This window comes from Centropristis striata, chromosome 3 (assembly GCF_030273125.1).
Source record: "Centropristis striata isolate RG_2023a ecotype Rhode Island chromosome 3, C.striata_1.0, whole genome shotgun sequence".
In the NCBI taxonomy this organism is placed as follows: Eukaryota; Metazoa; Chordata; class Actinopteri; order Perciformes; family Serranidae; genus Centropristis; species Centropristis striata.
Window position 1 is genome coordinate 38,070,309 of NC_081519.1, and position 23,032 is coordinate 38,093,340.

General features: G+C 39.3%; 1 protein-coding gene across 1 annotated transcript; it reads left to right on the plus strand.

The window, feature by feature from the left end:
* The first annotated feature begins 44 nt into the window (after positions 1-44).
* Positions 45-19,413, plus strand: st7l (suppression of tumorigenicity 7 like). The gene is made up of 15 exons (XM_059329730.1): positions 45-228; positions 652-734; positions 1,527-1,686; positions 1,765-1,819; positions 1,978-2,093; positions 2,344-2,422; positions 3,015-3,103; positions 3,549-3,649; positions 3,815-3,929; positions 4,058-4,130; positions 4,233-4,335; positions 11,800-11,950; positions 12,423-12,515; positions 13,431-13,570; positions 16,582-19,413. Exons 1-15 carry the CDS (start codon positions 60-62, stop codon positions 16,675-16,677), a joined length of 1,623 nt encoding a protein of 540 aa, XP_059185713.1. The 5' UTR covers positions 45-59; the 3' UTR covers positions 16,678-19,413.
* Positions 19,414-23,032: the final 3,619 nt, after the last annotated feature.

The following is a 23,032-nucleotide window of genomic DNA, read 5'->3' on the forward strand; positions in this document are numbered from 1 at the left end:
TAGAAGTCCTCGCACTTCGTGATCACGTGACTCCTCTGTTTACAGGCATCCGGAGAAACATGGAGGACACCGCTGGCAGTAATCCCCAATCTCTCGGATTTACAGAGAAATTAAAGTCTTGGCTCTCTTGGTCATGGACCTACGTGTGCTTCATTTGGTTCGGCATGGTGCTGATCATGATCTACGTCCTGTGGAGCCCGCTGAAACTGCAGGAAACTCTTACCTCAGGTGAATTAATGCAAATGCTAGCTAGCTATTGTTAGCCTCCGGGTATCTGGCTTTAGCTGACAGCAAGCGGGAGCTGTTGGTTTGACAGTTCGGCGTTTGACTAATTCAAGCGCAAATAGAGGCGACTCTCTGGTTTAATTAAGCTCGAGTTTTTACATATATATGGTCAGCTTCTAGTTAAATAATTTTCTAGCAGCAGCGTGTATTGTATGTAGTCAGAAATTGGTACTTCATTGCTGTTGCTGCTCATGTTATCGAAAGAATGAATGTAGCTACATACCACCTACTTAACTAAACCCACTGCCAATGTTTTTCTGTTGGCATGTTTTTTAATGTATGGTCACAACAGGAGGACATTAACTTCTCACACCTCTGGTTGCATTATGGCACTACACTGACTGTCTCCTCTTCTTTTCCTTTCAGCCTCAGTGTTTCTGAATACACTGACCCCCAAGTTCTATGTGGCTCTCACTGGAACCTCCTCTCTCATCTCTGGACTCATCCTTGTGAGTTTCCGCATTAGTTATGTCTCGCACCATAAAAAGATATGTTAAATAGTCATCCTTGTGCCAAATTACATGCTTGTGTTATATTGCTTGTGCGTCACAGAGAGGACACATGCCTGGTCTTGTAGAAATGTCTATATTAAATGCAAGGCTGCACCCAGAGCAGTGGTTCCTACTGTGGGGAGGATTAAGCCATTGCAAGGGTTGAATTAATCAGAATCATTTGCATAGCAAGATGTGTGCAGACACATAAATAGCATGTAATATATAAGGCAGATTTTATGACACGGAAGAAAAAATAGTACCCACTATAGGTGGGAATCATCAGAGGCTCCACAATATAATATTATGTTGATACTTAAGTCATGATACAATATTATGGTGATTTTATAGCTATACCTTATATTGCATTATGTTGCAGTACATGCTTTTGTTTTCAACTGCAAATTATGTCCTCAAAAGAAAACTTTGTCAACATAGGTTTTGTCTAATAAGATAAAGTTTTCAGTCTGTTCTTCTCACTTTATTTATTGTTATTGCACAAAAATGTTATAATAATTTAAGTAACAAAAATTGATACTTGACATCAGTGTATCAGTTCAATATCAATTGCATCCCCCACCCCTATTACTCACCAAACAAAAAATTAACTCAACTCAGAACTAAGTTCTTTGTCATTATAGCAAAAGAGGTATGCATCTTTTGTGTGGAAACATTGAAGGACTAGTGATATAATAACTGAGTAACTGGTGTCTTATCATGTACTTTTTTTACCATATGTCCTCGCTGCAGATATTTGAGTGGTGGTATTTTCGTAAATATGGGACCTCGTTCATTGAACAAGTGTCGGTGAGCCACCTGCGTCCTCTTCTGGGGGGAGTGGAGAGCAGCTCCACGACTGGGCTATTTGCATCAGTTAATGGAGAGGCAGAGCCGAGGCCCAGTGTTTCAGGTAAATAAATGCAAACTATCACAGCAATATCACTTATATTCACTTCTAGCACTAATAAGAATATATTCCATTTGGTAGAGTGTAAGGTCTGGAGGAACCCTTTGAATCTATTCAGAGGAGCAGAATACAACAGGTATGTGTATTTAGATATTTACCTGTTTCAAAAGCTTCGAATAGTTGCAGTAGTTAAAACTATTTATAGGGCTGCAAACTGTGTCTTTGGTGCAAGAAAACGTGTTTGAATTTATTGAATTCATTGTGGATCTGTGTATTTAATATTTTACACTACAGGTACACCTGGGTAACAGGGAAGGAACCCTTAACATACTATGATATGAACCTGTCTGCTCAAGACCATCAGACCTTCTTCACAGGAGACACTCCACAGTTAAGACCAGAAGATGCTGGTGAGTGTTAACCACAAACTGACTAAATTTCCAGGCTGGTAAAAAGAGAAGAAAACAGAGTTGTGAAATGTATTTGTCTTTACAAGCGTACAACAAAAGACTGCTAGCATATTGAATTGAAAGAGATTTCTCTGGTTCTTTGTAAATGTTTAGACCAAAGCTGTTTTTTTTGCTGTGGTGCTTTTGATAATTATTAATGTTGATAAGGTCACGTCTGCAATACACTTGAATTCATCATCTCTCATTACAGTGATGCAGAAAGCCTGGAGAGAGAGAAATCCTCAAGCCAGGATCAGAGCAGCTTACCAGGCCATAGAAATGAACCATGAGTGAGTCCTACTCTTTCTCAATTACACATTTCCCCCTGAAATTCTGTATCTTTTTTCCATTTTTTCTTTTTTCTAAACATCTACTGCTGTAGGGCTCCACTGTGGTGTAGTGGTTAGCACTCTTCCCTCACAGCCTGCGGCTCTTCCTTTTGTTTGCATGTTCTCCCCGTGTCAGCGTGGGTTCTCACTGGGTACTCCGGCTTCCTCCCACAGTCCAAAAACATGTACTTAGGTTTAATTGGTGACTCTAAAATTGCCCGTAGGTGTGAATGAGAGCGTGATTGTCTTTATTATATGTCAGCCTGCGATAGTCTGGCAACCTGTCCAGGGTGTACCCCTCATGGATACGCTCCAGCCCCCCCAACCTGAGTGTGGTAAACGAGAATGAATGATTGAATGAATCTACTGTTGTCAGGTAGTTCAAATAGGAGTTCTCAAATTAAGTTTCTGTGACTGTGCATGCTTCAGTTAGGAGCATAAATACACTTATACATTCATATTACAGCCTTTTTTATTTGCACTTTCATACCTCAAATTATTTCCTTGACTTTATGTTTTTATATGTGCATGCAAATTGAAAATCTATGTGCAGATGTGCTGCAGCCTATGTGCTCCTAGCAGAGGAAGAAGCCACGACCATCACAGAAGCTGAACGCCTCTTCAAGAAAGCATTAAGTATTGGTAAGAATGGATCGATATAAACCATTATATCAAGGAATATTTCAAGTTCTCCATGAGGAGTAATCCATCAGGCACAGTAGCAGGAAGATGGCTAACTAATTAAGAACTAACTACACCCACTTTTGGACCTGACTGTGCAACCTGATCCACCGCACCCTGTCTAGTGCAGCACTTCAGAATGTGCAACTGAACAATTTGACATCACAGTCATCTGTAATTGTGGTTATAAATAGAATAGACCACATCTGTTCACACCCACCTGTGATGAATGATGTTATCCCAAGAGCAATATTCTATTAATGCTTTTCCCCTACACAAAACCACAAGATGTAGAATGAAGTCGTATCCTAGACATTAATACAATTTGATCCATGTTATTCATGTTTAACATGTCCGTGGAGTGACACATGTTTGTTTATTAATTGTTTCTGTTTGCCATCCACAGCGGGAAAAGATATCAACTTACTGGTGTACATTAAACGCAGACTGGCAATGTGTGCACGCAAACTGGGCCGGATTAAAGAAGCAGTGAAAATGATGAGAGATGTGAGTTTCTATCGAAAAGCTATTTTGCCAGATAAACACCTCAAAGTGCTTACTGCTGCTATAGTGTGTACATTTCTAACTACTCATGCATCTGAGGCAATGTGTTCACGGTTTTCACAAATGCAATACAGTAGTATTAATGACTGATATTTCCTCTCTTTACAGTTAATGAAGGAGTTCCCACTTTTGGGAATGTTAAATATACACGAAAACCTCTTGGAGGCACTTCTAGAGCTTCAGGCATATGCTGATGTCCAAGCAGTTCTCGCCAAATATGATGGTAACACAATACATTTCATTTTTCTGAAGACATCACACAACATTTGGAGCTAAATTACCTCAATGTCATTTTATCAGTCTTGCAATTGTATGACATATATGTAACCCTAGTGTCTTCTGCCATTTTAGACATCAGCTTGCCAAAATCAGCCACTATATGCTACACATCTGCATTGTTGAAAGCACGGGCTGTATCAGATAAGTATGTGTCCTTTTGGTTCTTATAGTTTGGAAGACATGACATTTGTACACACTATTACTTTGTGTGCAGCAACAGTGTGTCATATTAAGTGTTTTTCCTCAGGTTTTCACCAGAGGCCGCGTCACGGCGAGGGCTAAGCACAGCAGAGATGAACGCTGTGGAGGCCATACACAGAGCTGTTGAGTTCAACCCACATGTGCCAAAGGTCAGTGATAAGACTAACGAGTCTCACATAGAGTCTGACAGATTTTGTGAGCCACGAAAACCCAATTTTCACCTCATGATGTGATTTTGTCAGGGTTCTACGAGTGCTAGAAATCCTTAAAACACTTGAATGCTAATGTTGTGTTTTCAAGGTTAGAATATATTATATTGTTGGTCTGATCACAGAACAAACAGGAAAAGACTTCAGGCAGGTAAACAATCCATCAGACAATTATAGGTTACCTCAGCAGGAATAGGTGAGATCGAGCAGTTTCTTCATTCCAGACATGTTGTACACTGGCTCACCAGCAGGTGTCAGTAAAGGTCTTACTACAGGGGCTCTAAATTCATTTTATTACACCTCAAGTGTCATATTTAGACTCCAAACCTTGGTAGCTATTTGTCAGGTCTTACTCTATATCTGTGATTTGGGTAATTGTTGTATGTTATTAAGTATTAAACAATTCAATACAGTTAAATTGGACACATGTGTATTTGATGTGACCATTCAAGCAGTATTCTTGGAATCATACATGCATTATGTTTTTTTATAGGTAGTTTAGATATAATTTTACATTTGGGTCCAAATACAAACAGTGAACATGCAAAAGATTAATCACAGTTTTGCATAAAAAGAGAGTAGCTCTACATCCAGCTGAGCCAGGGAGAACATGGGACTACAACTGGATATCTCTTTGGCCTTTCACATCAGTTCCCACAGGATTAGATGTCACACATGCACACAGAGTCATACACAACTTGTTGCAGCAGAGTTTTGTCTCAGTTTAGCCTTTGTAGTGTGGTGTTGTTTCATCTCACAGGCTCCTTTTCTGAGAGAGAGAGAAAGAGAATCAGTGTGTTTGGGTGTATGTGTTTGGGGGGTGGAGGTGGGTGCGGGGGTGTCAGCCAGCACTTTGATCCAGCCTTTGATTTTAAAGTGAAGGCCCTCATTTTCAATGTCTTTCCAACTGCTCCCTCCCCACTGTGCCCAGAGGCAGCCATCCTCCCTCCTCTCATCACGTACCCTCATCCTGTTTCTTATCCTCTCATGTTCCCTCATCCCCCTGTTTGAGCCAAACAGAGAGCCTGATGTTGGCCACCACTGCCAACTTTATGAAATATGTAAAACACCTTTCACAGAGGATTATTGGCAGGCTCATCTTTCAGCATTTGACTGGCATCTGGTACTTACTCAGGCCTCATAACAGAGTTGTGTTACATTTCTGACTCTCTGGATGTGAAAATGTAACAGTGGGGAAGGAGGGGGTTGTTGCTTTGTGTTGTTTGGCATGATGAGTGCACCTGTGACTGCAGCCTTTTTAGACACAGGCTAGCCCCTTTAATGAGGATCTGCAAAGGGCTTTTATCCAAAACTTCACTTTATCCGATCTCTGTATTCTAGTGTAGGTTTGACTCCAGTTTCCCAAATAGTGGAAAAAACTTGTTTGAGCCTATTTTTAAGAAAGTCATGAGCCACTATGGGTACTGAAGTCAGTAAGGGTACTGGCAGAACTAGGTAGTGATTCACGTTTAATCAGTTGGTCCGAAACTTTTGGTATCTGAGTGAGAGAATAACTCGGCCACCCTTGCAACCTGTTCAAGTCACTGTGAGTCAGGCCAATTCATAGCTGTTTGTCTGTCTTTAGGCAGAATTACGGAAAAAAAATTGGGCCAGTAGTTGTTGTTTTTTTGAAAGATGAAAAAATCCAATGTTGGAGCCAATCAGAATCATCATCAGTACACAAATTATTTTTTTCACTTTCCTTAACAGTGCGAGATTGGGTGTTTGTGCTGCATTCGTGTGCTGTCTGAATAATCAAAATATAATAATTTCCAATCATATTTCATGGCTCACCCTTTCAATTTGTTCTGCTCTTTGATCTCATGCAAATGCTGGAAAACTGCTATCAACGTGTAGTTTCAACACCTTGAGCAATAAAAAACACATACTATGAAATAAAAATAAAATACAACTTCCCAACTCGGGAAATGGGACTATCCAAGTTGCATGTGAATGCAGCATTGGCCTTAGTGGGGGTCTGTATCATTGTAGTTTACAACTAAAAAAATGCCTTTTTGCTTCTACAAAGAGATTAAAGTACCAAGAAAAGAATTCCAGGTACAGGTCTCTTTTAAATAGGAAGTGGTGTGGGGTTTTTTTTTACACTGCTTAATTTCTACTAAGAGGCAGGAGATCATCAAAGGTAACTCAGTTACAAAGTTACAAAGCTTGTCTGTGTTTGTGTTGCTATAGAGAAGTCATAACAGATACCAGTGTTGCACTGAACTGGAGATAGCAGAGTATAGCAGCTTGAGCAAACGCCTGTGTAAACTTTTCTCAATTCCTGAACCATTATCACTGTACTAGTTGGCTGTGGTGGCCCAAAGTTCAGAGAAATGTGCTTAGGACGTATCCAGTTTCATCCCTGGACCAGCAGGATCAATCTCTGTATGGAAAAGGTGAAAAAGAGTGTTTCCCGTCCCTCATTAGGTGCACTGAGGTGCCCTCGAGCAAGACCTTTAACCCTCAGACTGTGGTTGCTGTAAGTAGCTTCTGGGTGTGAACATGGTATTTTTGTGTGTGTCTGTGTGTGTGTTATCAAGCATGCCAGGGAGATTATATATGAATATTATACTAGGCTATATCACATGAGCTTATTCAAACAGCTCAAAAAGCTCCACACACTAAACCCACACCCACACACTCACACTTCAGTCTGTTGCAGACTGTTTTCCCTCCCTAGTGGGACCTTTTCTCTTTCCCTCACCAGCCCTCCATCCTGCCCCTATTTACCTCCCCCTCTCTTTAATTTTCCTCTCTTCCTCATCTTCTTGTCCTTCTCCATTTCTCCTCCACCCTTTTCTCCTTCTGGCTGTCCATTCCAATCAGCATCTCCACCAGCCGGTGGTTAAGAACCTGACAGTTTGCTGAACGCTTGCACAGCTGATCAAGTGCCCCGGCTATCTGAATCTGTTGTACATTTACATTTACCACCACTTTGGTCCGTACATGGTCGTTTTGAAGCATTCTGGTTGACCCGATCCCATCTACCTTGCTAGTTTACTCCACTTTGGAAGGCGGTTTCTCATCTCACCCCATTTCGGTTGACATGTTTTCATCTAGGTCGCCCATCAAGGCTCAGAAATGCAGACCTGTGCATAGTTTACCTCTGAAATTGGCTTTTTGGTTTGTAAATTGAGACAGAGCGGAGGTCCTGGGTTTGTTCTGAATTAAGATGGATGAGGTTTGACTTAGACGAGGCAAAGGGAGTAGTTGGAAATTGCTTGACCCCGGCCCATGTTCGAATAAATGCTGCAAGACGTCTGCAACTGTCCTCAGTAGAGGTTGGAGCTGCTAGTAGCAGTGTTTACTGACTGAACAAAATTCTTAATCTGCAACACCTGTTTGTCTTTATGCTCTTCGCCGTACACGTGTACGTTTGTCCAACCCTTACTGAGCAACTACAGGGCTGATGTCATTGTTGCCTGTGTGTGCCATTGTGAGAAGCAAAGTGTTGCAGATTAGAATCAGAAGGCAGCTTATGAGTTATGCTCCGGGCTTATGACTGGCCAGGGATAAAAGGAGAACACATGAAACTCAATCCCTTCATCAAAGAGGCGACAGGGAGTAGAGAAGCGAACCGAGGAACGAGAGGGGTGGAGGGCGGGCGGCCAGCACAGAGGACTGAGGTGTCACCAGGTCTAATGCTGTGGCATGCGAGGAAGGACAGCTGAGCAGCCGGCCTCTCTAAATGGTTAATCTTAAAACTCAGAGGACCCAGGCCAACATGGGTGCCATATACCAGTCATTCAGTATCAGCCACAGAGGTAGAAATACAGATTGTTTACAGATTGTCATGATTATCAATTCTGAAGTTCAAAATTCCCCCCAAATTAATACCACTGTACTACTTACACTGAATGTATGTTATTTTATCAGTTACTGTTGTTTGTTTTTGTTTTCTCTTGAGCTGGCTAGCTGCCTCAACACCGGTGTCGGGGGAGTAGAGGATGGTGTAAGGTTTGTGCTCAGAAAAAAAATAGGAGACCAAAGTGGTGAGGAGAATGAAGGCAGACAGTCAAATGTCTTGGCTGGAGCAGAGAGAGCTGATTTAAGTAAGTCAGACAGGATAAGTGAGAAGGTCAAACAAGCAGCTTCTGGTTGTCTCGAGCTGCCGATCCTTGTAAAGACTACAGAGGATGTGGGGATGGAAAGAGAAGTAGCTAGAAGACAGGACGGACTCCACAAGAATGTGAAGCGAAGTGTTCACGCCTGTTGGGTGGTTGGATTGAGCTTTTACCCATGAGGGTTAGAGATTCAGGAGGTTGCGAGTGAGAAACAGACAGCAGAGAGATGAGCTGGGCCTGGCAAACTGAGAGGACAGTGATCTGTGTGCATAGATGCGTAAACTGTCCACAGTAAACAGATTTTCACATCGTCTTTTTTTTTTTTCTGCTGACCCGAGGGAGGCTCCATAGGTTTCTACCTTTTATTCCAAAGAAAAAAGAGTTGATGTGCTTAATGGGATATGGAAAGGGCTTCAGATGTAAAAACGCCTTTAAATAACATGACTGGTCAGCTTTTTTTTGCTGTTGGCGTCTTATCAGATATTCCTTAATTTTCCTTTGTCTCTGGACAGCATGAAACAAGCCATTACTAGCTGACATAAAAGAACAATTAAAACTTAATTTCACCAATTTCTTGAAGACCTCTCTTAATTTTTTTCTCTCTCGTACATGGGTTAGATCGCCATGGTGATTGAGACTCTGCTTTTTAACCTCTACTTCTTCTACTGTATACTGGCAGATTACTTTACTTTATTTTCATCCCTCCTGCGGGGACGAATAAAGTTGTTTGAATTGAATTGAATGACAGCCATATCTAGCCTCTAGCGCCACCTTCTGAAAAAAACTAAGCTTTACATTACATTACATTACATTACATGTCGTTACGTTACATTACGTGCTTTTGTCCAAAGCGTCTGCTAAATGACATGTAATGCTGTAGCCCAGTGTTTCGCTCCAACCCAGTTGATTGAAATGTGCCTAATTCCTATTTCTTTTTCTGCAACATTTCAAAGGTTTCCTTCAATTTGCCTGTCAGTTGAACGTAAACACGACCACTGAGGCTGCAAAAGAGGGACAACATTGACGTGATTGACACGGCCAAATAAGTGAGACAGATAACCAGAGGACATGAGTCCCAGGCTCGTATCTTAAGAGCCAAAGCATGAAGAAGTGTTTGAGGAAGACGGGGATGAGCCAGGTCGAAGAGCCTGTGCAGACTGTGATCATGAGGGTGAAAGTGGAGAGGGTAAGGCAGGGGGAGATGGGTGAGACAGCATGGTCTGGCTGGCTGGCTGGATAGATGGATGGATGGTTGGCTGGCTGGCTGGCTGGCTGAGCCTGTGACCATGGAAGGGATTAGACAGGATTAGCTGTGGGGTAACCTTCCCAAAGTGTCAGTCTGAGATCCAGAGCGCTGTGAAGCTGGCCGCCTGGGAATCCAGCCCAGGGGGCCCCCAGCCCTGCACATGGGCTTTGTTTAACACAGACCCCTGCCACACTGGACACCACAGACATAACGTTCATAGAGTGGCATGTTCATCAAAGTCACTATACACCTGTTAATAACTTGTCTTTTGACACAGCTAGGCCTTAATTAAGTATAGATGGCAGAAAAGCAGCACACAATATGCACATGTTGTTATTTGCAGATTGAGGTTTTCTGTTATTTCAGAGAGCATACCTGTTCTATAGGTTGTAACTCTGGGATGTGGGCCTTTGTCAGCACAGTGAACCGACTGACTCACTGGGACAAACTTACACAGTAGGGGGACAAGAGGAGGGGCGAGCGGGGGATGTTACACATTCATGGAATGAATGTACTGTACTGTAAGAATAACACACACTCAGAGAGCTTTGGAAAGCTTTTCCCTCCCACCTTGAACAATTGCAAAATAAGGCTGTCAACAAATACCTCACATGAAGAAAATATGTGTTCAGTCTGCAGGGAGTTAGCCAGTGGGAATTTCACAATAGAATAAGTGCAGTGCTGACTGAGAAACGAGGAAAAGATGTGAATGAAACCATTTAAAGCTGTATAAATGATGTTTTGACCACAAGGGGCAGACTTTTAAACCAAACGTACATCAGCAGAATTTAGAAGTTACCTGCCTACTCTGCCTTCAGCACACAGCAACAAGAATGCAAATATTCACTTATATTTAAGTTGTGGTTTGGTTTACCAAGGAAAAAACATTTGGGTCTCTTTTGCTTGCTAAATGTTACATATATGCCAGCATTTTGCATTTATAAAATAAAAAAATATAGGGAGAAGGTGCAGGAAGACAAATGTCTTCCAATGCAAACAATGGAGGTTGTAATTACATGGTATTCATCTCTCAGCCCACGTGTGTCTGAGCCAGTTTTCAACATTATTTCACATCTGCATATAGAACTATACTGAACTACTACTATTACTATATACTACTATTTCACAAAAATATATTTGAGTCCACTCTAGCTGACTGCTGGTTTTATAAGAGGACAATAAACAAGCATTCAAAAGACACTGCACTACATATCACAGTGTTTGATGGCAGTATAAAGTGCAGCTTCAAATACAGCCACTGAGAATTTAGCAGTGCTCGGTGACGGGACCTAGGCTTTTAAGTGCCATGTATGGATACCAATTGCAAAAAAAAAAATTCTAACCACTAGGGGGAGCAGTGATGATAGAGGATGAAGTGGTGTACTGCGCATGCAATTAGCTGTATAAGGGGTGATCTTCCCATGCAGAGCATTCTTTCACTTAATTTTGTATCATAATCATGATGATTTGTTGATGATGATGATTAGGTTGTGAAAATATTATGTTTAAGCATTTGGTAAAACATACAGATTGTTGTTTTTATGACATGGTCTAGCTAATGATTATACCTTCTTTTGTGTCAAATAAGATCTGAGAGATGTGTTATTCAACAGAAGCGCATGAAAATAAATGCAATTACAGGTGCAAAATTAATGACTGTATGCTGCATTAATCTGAGCAGCTGACTCTGTTTGCAGTGGTACCATAACAGGCCAAAGGGACAAAGTGAAGCAATGGTTTTCCCTCAAAGAAACAAATGTCTTGACGTGTTAGATTTGCCGAATTTACAACAATGCGCAAATAATTACAAATTACGATTTAATAATTATTTGTGCGAATTTGTTTAGAAAATGAATTCCTAACTTATCAACTCACAAAACATCACACCTCTAATGGATCAAATTGGGTTTGCTGATTACTGTGTAAAATTTGATGGGTTTAATCTCACTAAAATTGTCTTTTTCATAAATGTACTGTACATTATACAGACTTTCTTTACCAAGCTCAGCGACCAGAAAGCATTAAGGTACTGTAGTGTACGCTCATCAGAAACCTTATTTAGTATTTCTTCCTCTTCTTCCCTTTCTGCAGTACTTATTAGAGATGAAGAGCCTGATCCTCCCTCCAGAGCACATCTTGAAGAGGGGAGACAGTGAGGCAGTGGCATATGCTTTCTTCCACCTGCAGCACTGGAAGAGGGCAGAAGGAGCCTTAAACTTACTACACTGCACCTGGGAGGGCAGTATGTATAACTATTACTTCTTCTATTGAGTACTACTACTTTGCATATAAGGACTTCTTTGTGCTTGTCATTTCAGTTTTGAAAACATACTTTTTTCTTTGTTTCTGTTGAAAATCATTACACATAATTCTAAGTCATGATTATACAGTATTGTGATAGAGCCGTGCTATATTAGACTCAAAGTATCTTCGTCATGTGCTGCTCTTCATTTTGAAATTGTTTTGTCACGGGTCATGTATGCACAGCACGCCCACAAATACTCTACTTGTGATTATACAAGGATGAGATCATTGCTCGCACGAAGCCCAGGAAGAATGTTATTGTTATATTTTATTAGGAAGTTAGTAACTTGTCACTGTATATTTTGCTACTTGAATGCTTTTCGGGAAATGGTGGCATCTGTTTAAGTAATGCCACTTCTATTATTCATCTTCATTCAATTTCCTATCTGTGCCTTTGTCTGATTGTACAGCCTTCCGGATAATTCCCTACCCACTGGAGAAGGGTCACCTGTTTTACCCCTACCCAGGATGCACAGAAACAGCAGACAGGGAACTGCTGCCCTGTAAGTACAATAGCTAAAGCTGCTCCCTGTTTGATTGTGTAATTAATCATCCTTAATCATGGCAAGTATTCCATGAGGCTATGATTATCCTAGAGGTCACAAAAGGTAATCTTATACAGTGAGGTCAAGTATAATAACACTAATAACAATAATTTAGGGGCCCAATGTGCAAAATACATGATTACATGAACCAAAAGGCATGTTTTTAACCCATTCAGACATAAGTCTGCCTCAAAAAACATCCTATTAAACCTAAGCATTGTTTCAAAACAATGTCCTCAGGATTTTCTGACAAACTACACAGAATATCAACGTTTCTTAAATCATCTATTTCTCAGCCGCTGTTGCAGATAGAGACATGAAATAAAAACTGTAGAAAGCTTAAAACCTTGGCTTTAACTGTAGAGAATTACCTTTGTCCTAAAATACAATAAAAAAATGTAAAACATGAATAAACAACTAAATTATTACACTGTGTGGCACAGTAAGAAAAAGTTGACAGCCATATTTTCAATAAAACAAACAGTCAGTAGTAGTGAAATAACTATATCACAGTTTGTTCACAATGTACACATTTAATGTATGTCATCATCCTACAGTAAGTACAGTCAAGTCAACAGATTCAGATATCTTCAGGTCAGAGGTCAAGCGAACCCTTTTAAAAATGCCCATTTCAGTTTTTCCCCTCACCAAAAGTAAACATAATTAAGCTTCTGTCTGACAAGATATTGCGTGAGTGTTGGCACCAATGGATTCCTTTGGTCTATTAGTTTTTATATATAATACCAGTACTTTCAACTAGGTTAATGTACCTATTTGCTCCTCATTTGATTCTGTAATTACATCATTCTCTGCTGTTAATCTGCACTTTTTACGACTTTTTTTGCTTCTTTTCTGCTCTCATTTTTGTCCCAGCATTCCACGAGGTGTCTGTGTACCCAAAGAAAGAGCTTCCCTTCTTCATCCTCTTCACAGCAGGCCTTTGCTCCTTCACTGCCATGCTGGCCATGCTCACACATCAGTTCCCTGAGCTCATGGGTGTCTTTGCCAAAGCAGTAAGTACTCCAACCAAACATCTCCAATTCGTCTCAAAAGATGCCGATGCAGACAGTTTACGTTTGATCAGTACACAGGTTTAACTTGTGTGTGGTTTGGCTGACTGGTTTCATCTTCAATTAATCTCTGAATGGGTTTGTGTTTAAAATGCATGTTGTTTGTAACCTGAACCTTTTAACCCCTGTGGTAATTGCTGCGTTCCATCACTGTCAGGAACACTGGAGGCTCATGGGAGTCGTAGGCCTGCGAAGTCGGTGTTTCCCGCCAAAACAAGCTGTAGCTCGACTTCAGCTATCAGTGACCACAGCTGTACAATGCAAGCTCGCCGCCATAGCAAACACAACAGTTTAGTTTACGGCCCTGAAGGTTTAGAAACTTTGTATGCGTGCACGACTTCCTTTTACTGTTTTTTTTATTTATCATAGAAGTGCTTTGTTATCTGTTTTTAGCCAGCTTGGCAAACTCCTCACTTTGGCTTATCCTTTGTTTATGGTCACCCTGTTTATTAGGGCCTGCCTTTACACAGACTTGAAGCAAAAACAAGGCCACAGAGAACATCTAGTGCTCTTCCTTTTGTTATGGGAAAGATTGGGGGCCAGATAGGATTTTTACAGCAGCTCCAGCGAGCCTGGTTTGTGTAATGTTCAGACCAGTGCATGAAAACCATTGAGGGAGGAACACAGAGGACCTCTCTGCCTTCTGAGGAAAAACAGATTCTCTGAGTCTGCTGCTGCTCTTGAACAGAAGATCTAAGCAATGCAAGACAGTGGTGGTGGTGGTGGAAGGCTGCCTCGCCTTTATTTATAGACGCCAGACATGTATAGCATAGTAGTTGAATATGTTTCATGTATTAAATGGGATTAGAGGAGTACTTGATTTGCACTTGTCTGGCCAGGCTGATACATCCACTTATGAGACTATTAAAGTGTCAAGTGTATCAAGCTCACCTCAAGTAGTTTCAGAGAGAAACCATATTGTAATATTTTAGAGGACATTTCACTGTTACCAGCTTACTTTAATCACTAACATGTGCTCTATTATACACATACCCTCTATACCGCATATTATAGATCTTAATCTGAGATCTAAGTGGATATATATCCCCGCTGCTAATCATAAAAATGAGAGCTTGAGTTGCTCATTTTAGGTTCTGATTATGAGCAGATTTTGTCGCATTTGGTAGAGACAAACTTGTTGTTTTATAACTGAAATTAAACAATGTCAAAGAATACTTAATACAATATATGTTACCTTGACTTAAAATCCATCAGTTAACCCACATAAACCCATTTTAGTCTTTTTTTAAGGGTTGGGAGTCGTGGTGACTTTTACGGGGAGATAGCAGGTCAACAGCAGATGCCATATAGGATTGGTATATATATATATATATATATATATATATATATATATATATATATATATATATCATTTGAAAGCTTGGAACCTGAAGATTGATTTGAGATGCAGCTCAGCACTGTTTCATCATAAATCTGAAATAAACATGTTTTGGTTAGGCACCTATTCAAATTTAGAGTGTATAAAGGCTTCAAACATTAAAATGCAAGCATGTGATTGTCTTTCCCGTGCTAAGTTATGTTTCATGAATAGGTTTTGGGTTGGGGCCATTTGTTCCACGGATTTTGTGCAAAATGTAACCATTTGACCACTCTAGAATACCACATTAAGACGTAGAACTAGGAGAGCCACACATCCTCTTAAAGCCCAGGTTTGTTGGATGTTTAAAGGTTGCATAGTTGATCCATTCAACTCCTGTGAAAGTACAAAAGAATCAGCATCAAAATGTACTTTAAGTATAAAAAGTAAAAGTACTCGTTATGCAGAATGGCCCCACTCAGACTGTTTTATACATTACTGTATTATTATTATTATTATTATTATTGATGTATTTGTGTAAGTAGCATTTTACTGTTCTCAAGGTAGGTCTCAACTACTTGACAACTATGAGGTTTAATAGAATAAAAAAAATGTCTACTCACTTTAAATGTATCAAATTTTATGTTCATCTTTATCGAAAAAATATCTTAAGCTGTTGGCTAAATGTAGTGTAGGGTAATAAGTTCCACATTTGCCTCAAAATGTAGTTGAGTAGAAGTATAAAGTTACATAAAATGGAAATACTTAAGTAAAGTACAAGCACCTGAAAATTGTAATTAAGTACAGTGCATGAGTAAATGTACCTAGTTACATTCCACCATCGGTGATAATAGAGTTATGTGAATGCCACAGCATTGAGTTATCCCATTGGTTTATGCTGTGGCCCACCTGCTATTGTTATATGTTAACATTTGCTCTGGGAAGTGATGTGTGATAATGGGCAAAAATGTACAAATAATTGTAAATACATCATTTGTGATGATCATCTTATCATTTATGACAAAGTCACGTTCAGTATTCATTCCTCCATGATTATCGTGTGAACAACTAAACACAGAGGTAAAAAGTACTGAAAGGAAACAGAACTAGACCACCACCAACACACTCACAGGCCTCTGCCAAGGCCGATTCACATCATTTAATGGCTTCTTGCTTGGCCGACAGTGCTTCTGTAATCCTGCTGACAAACAGACAAACAAACCAAACTGAAAACAGAACCCTCGGAGGAGGAAGTGAACATGATTGATTTGATGTATAAAAGTGTGTTGACGTGATAATATAAAGTTTATCCCCAAATCAGAGAAGTGTATTGAACTGTCAGCGCAGTTTCTACAAACAACATTTTAACAATTATAAAACTTGGATAATGCTGCTTTGTTTTTTTCTTGCCTTTACTCTGGGAAGCTTCTGCATCTCATGTATAAATATGTTCAGATGTGGACCGCCCTGCTGCAACTCAAATACACTTTGCATCTAAACTGCATCCTGTCAGACTTTGAGACAGACTATGAAAGTTCCATAACATAGTTTTAGTGTTTTACTACTAAGAATTAGCGGCAAGAAGTTTTACAGACATTTATCTGAAAGCTCATTCTGCTTTTTCTCTCTCTTCCAGTTCTTCAGCACACTCTTTGCACCCCTGGGTTTTTTCGCAGACAAGATGGAAAGCTTCATGCCGTCCAGTTTTTGGCACCAGCTGACTAGAATCTGACCCCATCTCACACACATACACACACGCACACACATACACACACATACACACACATATACATACACACACACACCAATACCACTCCAAACCCTGAGACAAAAAGTGTTTGCTCTCCTGTCTTCAGCATTACTGTCCACTTGCTGCATTGTTACTGATTATGTTGGCTGAGGTTGTATCAACACGGCAATGCCGCTCTTAAGATGCTCTCCCACACTGTTCCAGCAGCCACAGTCTTTCCAAGAGCACATTTAGTGAATGCTGTGTGCAACGATTTCACAGGGTCGTTCATTTGTCATCATGTTAGCACTGGGCAAATGGAAGTATCCCACAAAGCCTGGCTGCAGAATATTCTTTTGTTCAAAAATTAAAGGAATTAAGGGGCACTCCTCCGTTCCACCACAGTAGTGATTAAATCAAGAAGAAATGCTAAAAATGATGTGTTTTTAATAATTCCTTGACTCTCTAGTCAGATGAGTTGGTTTTAACCAGTATTTTAAGGACCACAGGAACCAGAAACAATATGAAATATGTGAACATTAAGAATGTCTTTTGGCGAATATGTTCACCAATATGATCCTATTTTCCCATTTTCACAAAAGATCCCATCAGGTATTTGGGATGGGAACCTTTGTGTCCTATGTCAACCCTTAGCGCCCTGCAGACCTCCTAAAAACAGAGCTGTGATTTACAGCCTCGAAGTGCCTGCAGTGTATACAACGCCTCTGCAGTTCAACAGTTGTTACCATGGCATGACACCTCAGCACTATATCACTCGGGAAACCGCCGCCCCCGCAACATCGAAATGTAAATGGGATCATCACTGGTCACAGTTCGGTCTCTCATGGCATCACTCATTTCTGCTGATTGCACTACAGAAAATCGACCGGCACGGGCAACGTAACTGTAGCTGTAAAACATCAAATTACAGCAGGTCGAAATACACTGATGAGCCTTTGGAGAAGCCTGAGGGGATAGCGGGCAAAATTAGCAGACATGCGCAGAAAAAATTGTACAAAGTAAGAAGGATTTTACTTTTTACAGCATGTACAAAACCACTTGCTATGCCTTAGACTGTGTCCGTTCATGTTGCCAGAAGTGGTACATGTGTTGATCCTACTCTAACTGGTTTAGTTCTGACTTTCTGGTTCTTTTGTGAAAGATTTACTCCACTTGGTTTTAGACTGAGATTCCAGTATTCCCTTTGTTGTGTCGTAAAATGCAAAAACTGACCAATAATGTAAAAACCTGACAGAAACAAATGTGCCTGGTTTGAAATTGTAATCGACGTCTTTAAATGTAATGTAAATTCTTATTAACTACGTAAAATGTAATGATTGATGTTTATTTCAAAAAACAAAAACAGTTCAAAATATGTTGCATCACTTCGTCAAGGATGATGAGAATAAAATGCCACCCAAAATTGTATGAAATAAACAGGTTTATTACATTTTAAAGCATTTACAGGGACAGTTTACCCTTGAATCAAAAATACATAATATTTTCTTCCACCTATTGTGCTATTTATCAGACTACGTTTTGATGTGAGTTGTCAAGTGTTGGAGATATTGGATGTAAAGATGTCTGCCTTCTACCCAATATAATGAAACTATATGGCACTTTTCTAACCCAAAAACTCAACAGAAATGTCTCTTTCCAGATATTACACAAACCTTGTTGTGAGAAGTTTCATCAGGAACTATTTTCTTTCTCAATCATACTTCATCACGGCAGGATGCTTCCTTCTGCATGGTGATTTGCTTGGTGGGGGTAGTTGGGTAGAAATAATCAAATTCCTGCATAAAACTGCTCACAACAAGGTCTGTGGGATATCTTCAGTAACCGAGTCTTGATATCTAGAAAGAGACATTTCTGTTGAGTTTTAGCTTTGAGCATCAACAAGCGAAGTTTCATATAGTTCCATTATATTAGAGAGGCAGACATCGATAGAGCCAATATCTCCAACACTCACCAACTCACACCAAAACAATCTAGATTGATTAATAGCACTACAGGTAACAAATAAAGTGTGTATTTTTGATTTTTGGGTAAACTGTCCCTTTAAGTGCCTTAAAAACTTTACAAGCTGACTTAATTAAGTTATTAAACTTGACATTTTCTAAATTATGGCGGCTAAAATAACACACTGCGTTCATGCCCCAGGATATACTGTTACATCATAATGACAACACTTCATTCTACATATAATAAAAAATTGTGATAATAAAGTGCCTTTTAGTACATCATCACAACAGCTAAACACTCCAATCTGGCTTTTACTGCACAAACAATATTGATGTCAAGTTTAGTGGCAACTTTGTTTCAATTTTGATGGATTTAATTTGATAAATAGATGCCTTCAAATAATGTAATTTGTAACAGAATTGTTGATTGTCCAATGATAAGCATTACTATGTACAGCAACAAAGCGACACTGGCAGAAGCATAAAGGGCAAGCTGGTTATGATGAAGTAGCAAATTAAATGTGTGTAAGTACGGTATGTTGCAAATTTGGGTCATATTTTTTAATAACCTCGATCTTTAAACTACAAAGATTCTGTTTTTCTTCCCACTATGGTCTGTAATCTGTCTGTTTAAATTAGTGACACTTGAAATGTGAACTTTTAAGTGTGCAGCTGAAATGTAAGAGTACATGCTGAAGACAGGAGAATGTTTGAAAAAATTGTAACTACCCTTGGATGAGTTTGAAAGCAAAACTCAGAATAAATTTCTCTTTCAGTGGAATTTGCTTCTGTGATTTTTGTTTGTTGTTGTTGCGACACTCTGTTTTATTGTTTTTAAAAATGCTAAATTGGTATTTTGTAGAAGCAGTGGTGGAATTTAACTAGTATATCTACTCAAGTACTGTACTTAAGTACAATTTTGAGGTGCTTGTATACTTCAATTGAGTATTTCCAATTTGTGTAACTTTATACTTCTACTCCACTACATATTGAGGCAAATATTGTACTTCTTACACCACTATATTTAGCTGACAGCTTAAGTTACTTTCAGGTCAAGATTTAATATAAAAACATTATATTAGACAGACATTTTTTAATTACACCTCATCACAGTGTATTAAGTAGTTAAAATGAGCCCCACCTTTATGAAATTAGAATGCTGCTTAAATATATGCAACAATAATAACAATCCAATAATATATTTTGGGTTATATAAAACAATCTGAGTGGGTCCATTCTGTATATCAAGTACTTTGAAACTTTAAGTACATTTTAATGCTGATACTTTTGTACTTTTACTGAAGCAAGTTTTGAATGCAGGACTTTTACTTGGAGTGGAGTAATTTCAGTGTGGTATTAGTACTTTTACTTAAGTAAAGCATCTTCCACCACTGTGTAGATTAAAGTGTAGTACCGAATGCTTCACTTTAGTGAAAAAGACTGTAAAGCAATTTTTTTTCTCTAATCAAAATCTTTCCAGGCACGGATAAACACGTAATCTCCAAAGGGAATATTTCCCTTTTCAACATAAAGTGGGAGACATATTTAAATACTTTCCTTTTGTCTGGTGGATACAGTTTCCCTTCATATTTTAAAATCACTTTTGTATTGATAGGAAGTTGGTATCTTGTTCAAGGACAAACCGCTCACTCTGCCACCCCGCTGCTGCTCGCGGACTATAAAAAGCCAAGAGCCATCGTTATGATTACACCACTCCACCACCATCAGCGGATGCTTTTATGTGGCATGTTCCGAGTGAACTGCTGGTGCCATAATCATACTCCATACACTCATGCTCAAGTGGCGAGCAGCAGTAATGAAAATCGATGTCTAGGACTATTGACGGGTGCTCAAGTGTTTGCACTCAGTGCCGTAGCGCGGTTTCATGCTGCATGTTGAAACATGAACTGTTCACTGACCTCCGGAGTGCATCAAAGTCAGCGAAAAAGAAAATAACAACAAATACCAACCTGGTCTCACAGAAATCTGTGAAATAGCCACGGAATCGCTCAAATTTCCGTGAAACTGACAAGGATTTCGCTACAATGCAAGTTAATGACAGTCATATCCCGTGGCTATTGGTTTGTTCCAAGTCACGTGACTTTCAAGGTCCCAGCGGTCAGAACAAAAAACATGGCGGACAGTTCTCTCATTTTTAGTGAAAAATCAATATTTTGACTTAGTTTCTGCATAAAAATGGATTTTGATCACATTTCTAGCGAGAAATATATGTTTTATTTTCTAAATCTTCACTCAGTGAATGTACATAATCACTTTGTATGTTGGAATAGCCACGGGATATGACTGTCATTAACTTGCATTGTAGCAAAATCTGTGTCAGTTTCACGGAAATTTGAGCGATTCCGTGGCTATTTCACAGATTTTGAGTTAAGCGAAATCCGTGGTTATTTCACGGATTTCTCTGAGACCATGTTGACAAATACATGATGGAGACAGAGAACAGAGAAGTTTAATTTCTCCTCATGCCCTTAAGACAAAAGATAATACTTCAATGAAGATTTAGAGCATATATACTTATACAAAGCCCTGCAGGTGGTAAATTATGTCCCATACACACTTAAAATCTCCAGTGAAAAGATGCAGTTCTAACCCATAAAATAAGAGTTTTTATGTGCTAATGCCGTGCTGCCAGCCAACTGAGCTCACCACAACGATGAATTAACAAACTCTTGAGGCCGGAGATCTTTGCCAAGCGTGTCCCTAAAGGTTTCTAGTAGCAAAATTAGAATTACCGCCTGGCAGTTGTATGCCTCTTCCAACCAGCCGAGTTGTGTTTTACATCCATTTCTTTACAGAGAAACAACCTACAAATTCTAAAAGGTGGATGCTTCAGAAGCATCTTTGACCTGGCAGCACGGAAGATCTTTACAAGCTCCACAATTTCAAGGTCCCAGGACTAGTCAACTCAATTTCTGACCAAATGTCTCCCCTTCTGTTACTGGGTAATGGCGTTGAATAATGCTGTTTTGCAGAATACTATGATGTCACAGTGAAGTTGACCTTTTCCATTGTTGGATATAAAATGTCATCACTTCATAATTTTATCCTATTAGACATTTGTGTCATAATCTGCATAGAAAATCTTGAGTTAGGTGATAAGATAATGTCAATATATAATGAGTGGGTGATGAAATGTCAATCAATTCATCCTTGAGTCACAGAGGAGTTTTTTTCAATTTCAAGAAATTCCATCAAGGCGATCTTTAAATATCACATTCATGAAAATGGGATGACCGGTCCGACAGACAGACAACAGGCATAAAGCTGTCACCTACATGGATGCATCAGTCCATGGATCATGGATCTGTTTTAGAAAGATCCTTCAGAAAATGAGGTTTGCAATGTGGTGTTATTACATGTCAGTCTGATATATTTTAGGAGATTTAATGTATTTATATTTCCTAATGACCACCCAGTGAGCTATCCTGCCTGTATCTAAGTCCTTTTCTAAAAATCAGCTTACAGACAGAATTAGATGACAAAGATAGGCTCATGAAACGCGCTGCTCTTTTCTCTTTCTCCCACACATTAACTAAAACACTTAAAAGATCCATATACGTATGTGTGAAAGATTTTGAGGAAACTGTAACAAAACAAAAAATACAATTAAAATTAGATTACATTATTTGTAAGACTAGACCACCCAAGTTAAATTGAGCTGGTTCAGGCAGACGGAGAGACAGTGCTATACATTTTATCTGCTTTAATATTGCTTTTATCTTGTATTATTGTTGGTTATTATCTTCCATCTTATTCTGGTGTTATTTTAATAGTCTAATTTAATTTGCCTCACTGCAGTCCTTGTGTTTTAATTCAGGGGCGCAGATGGGATTTTTGAACTGGGGGGATGAAGCTCACCAAATGATTTCAACTCAATTAGTTATTTTTCCACTCCATGCCTTAACCCAAATATGTTTTATTTAAGCATTTTGAAATTATCTGTTGTGTAAACAACAACCAACATATTTACATAAAAGAAGTTTGTACGTGAAATTCCCAAAATATCTCACCTCCTTTCATTACCCTGAACATAGTGCTGGGCATTTTCTTGTCTGTCAGGATTTTCTGACACTATAATGGGGGGACCCAAACAAAGTCCAGGTGTCCGGGGGCATGCTCCCCCAGGGAACATTTTTGTCTTTAAAGCGCCATTATTCCATCTTAATCATTGCATATTTTTAATGAATAATTATAAAGGACAATAGGGTTCTTTTGACAGTCTTTTTGCAAATTCTGTGGTGGACTCTGCTAACACATCCATGTGATCGTTTAAAAAAAAAAAAAAAAAAAAAAAAAAAAAAGTGCCATTTGCTCTTATGTTTTAATCGTGGCTGTACCATGGAAAGCACTTTGTTACTTTATTTTGAAAAGTG

Coding starts and splice junctions, on each gene's coding strand:
- st7l (XM_059329730.1), top strand. CDS start 60: ATGGAGGACACCGCTGGCAGTAATCCCCAATCTCTCGGATTTACAGAG. Junction 4,131..4,232: donor GCACGGGCTGTATCAGATAA/GTATGTGTCCTT, acceptor GTTTTTCCTCAG/GTTTTCACCAGAGGCCGCGT. Junction 4,336..11,799: donor TCAACCCACATGTGCCAAAG/GTCAGTGATAAG, acceptor CCCTTTCTGCAG/TACTTATTAGAGATGAAGAG.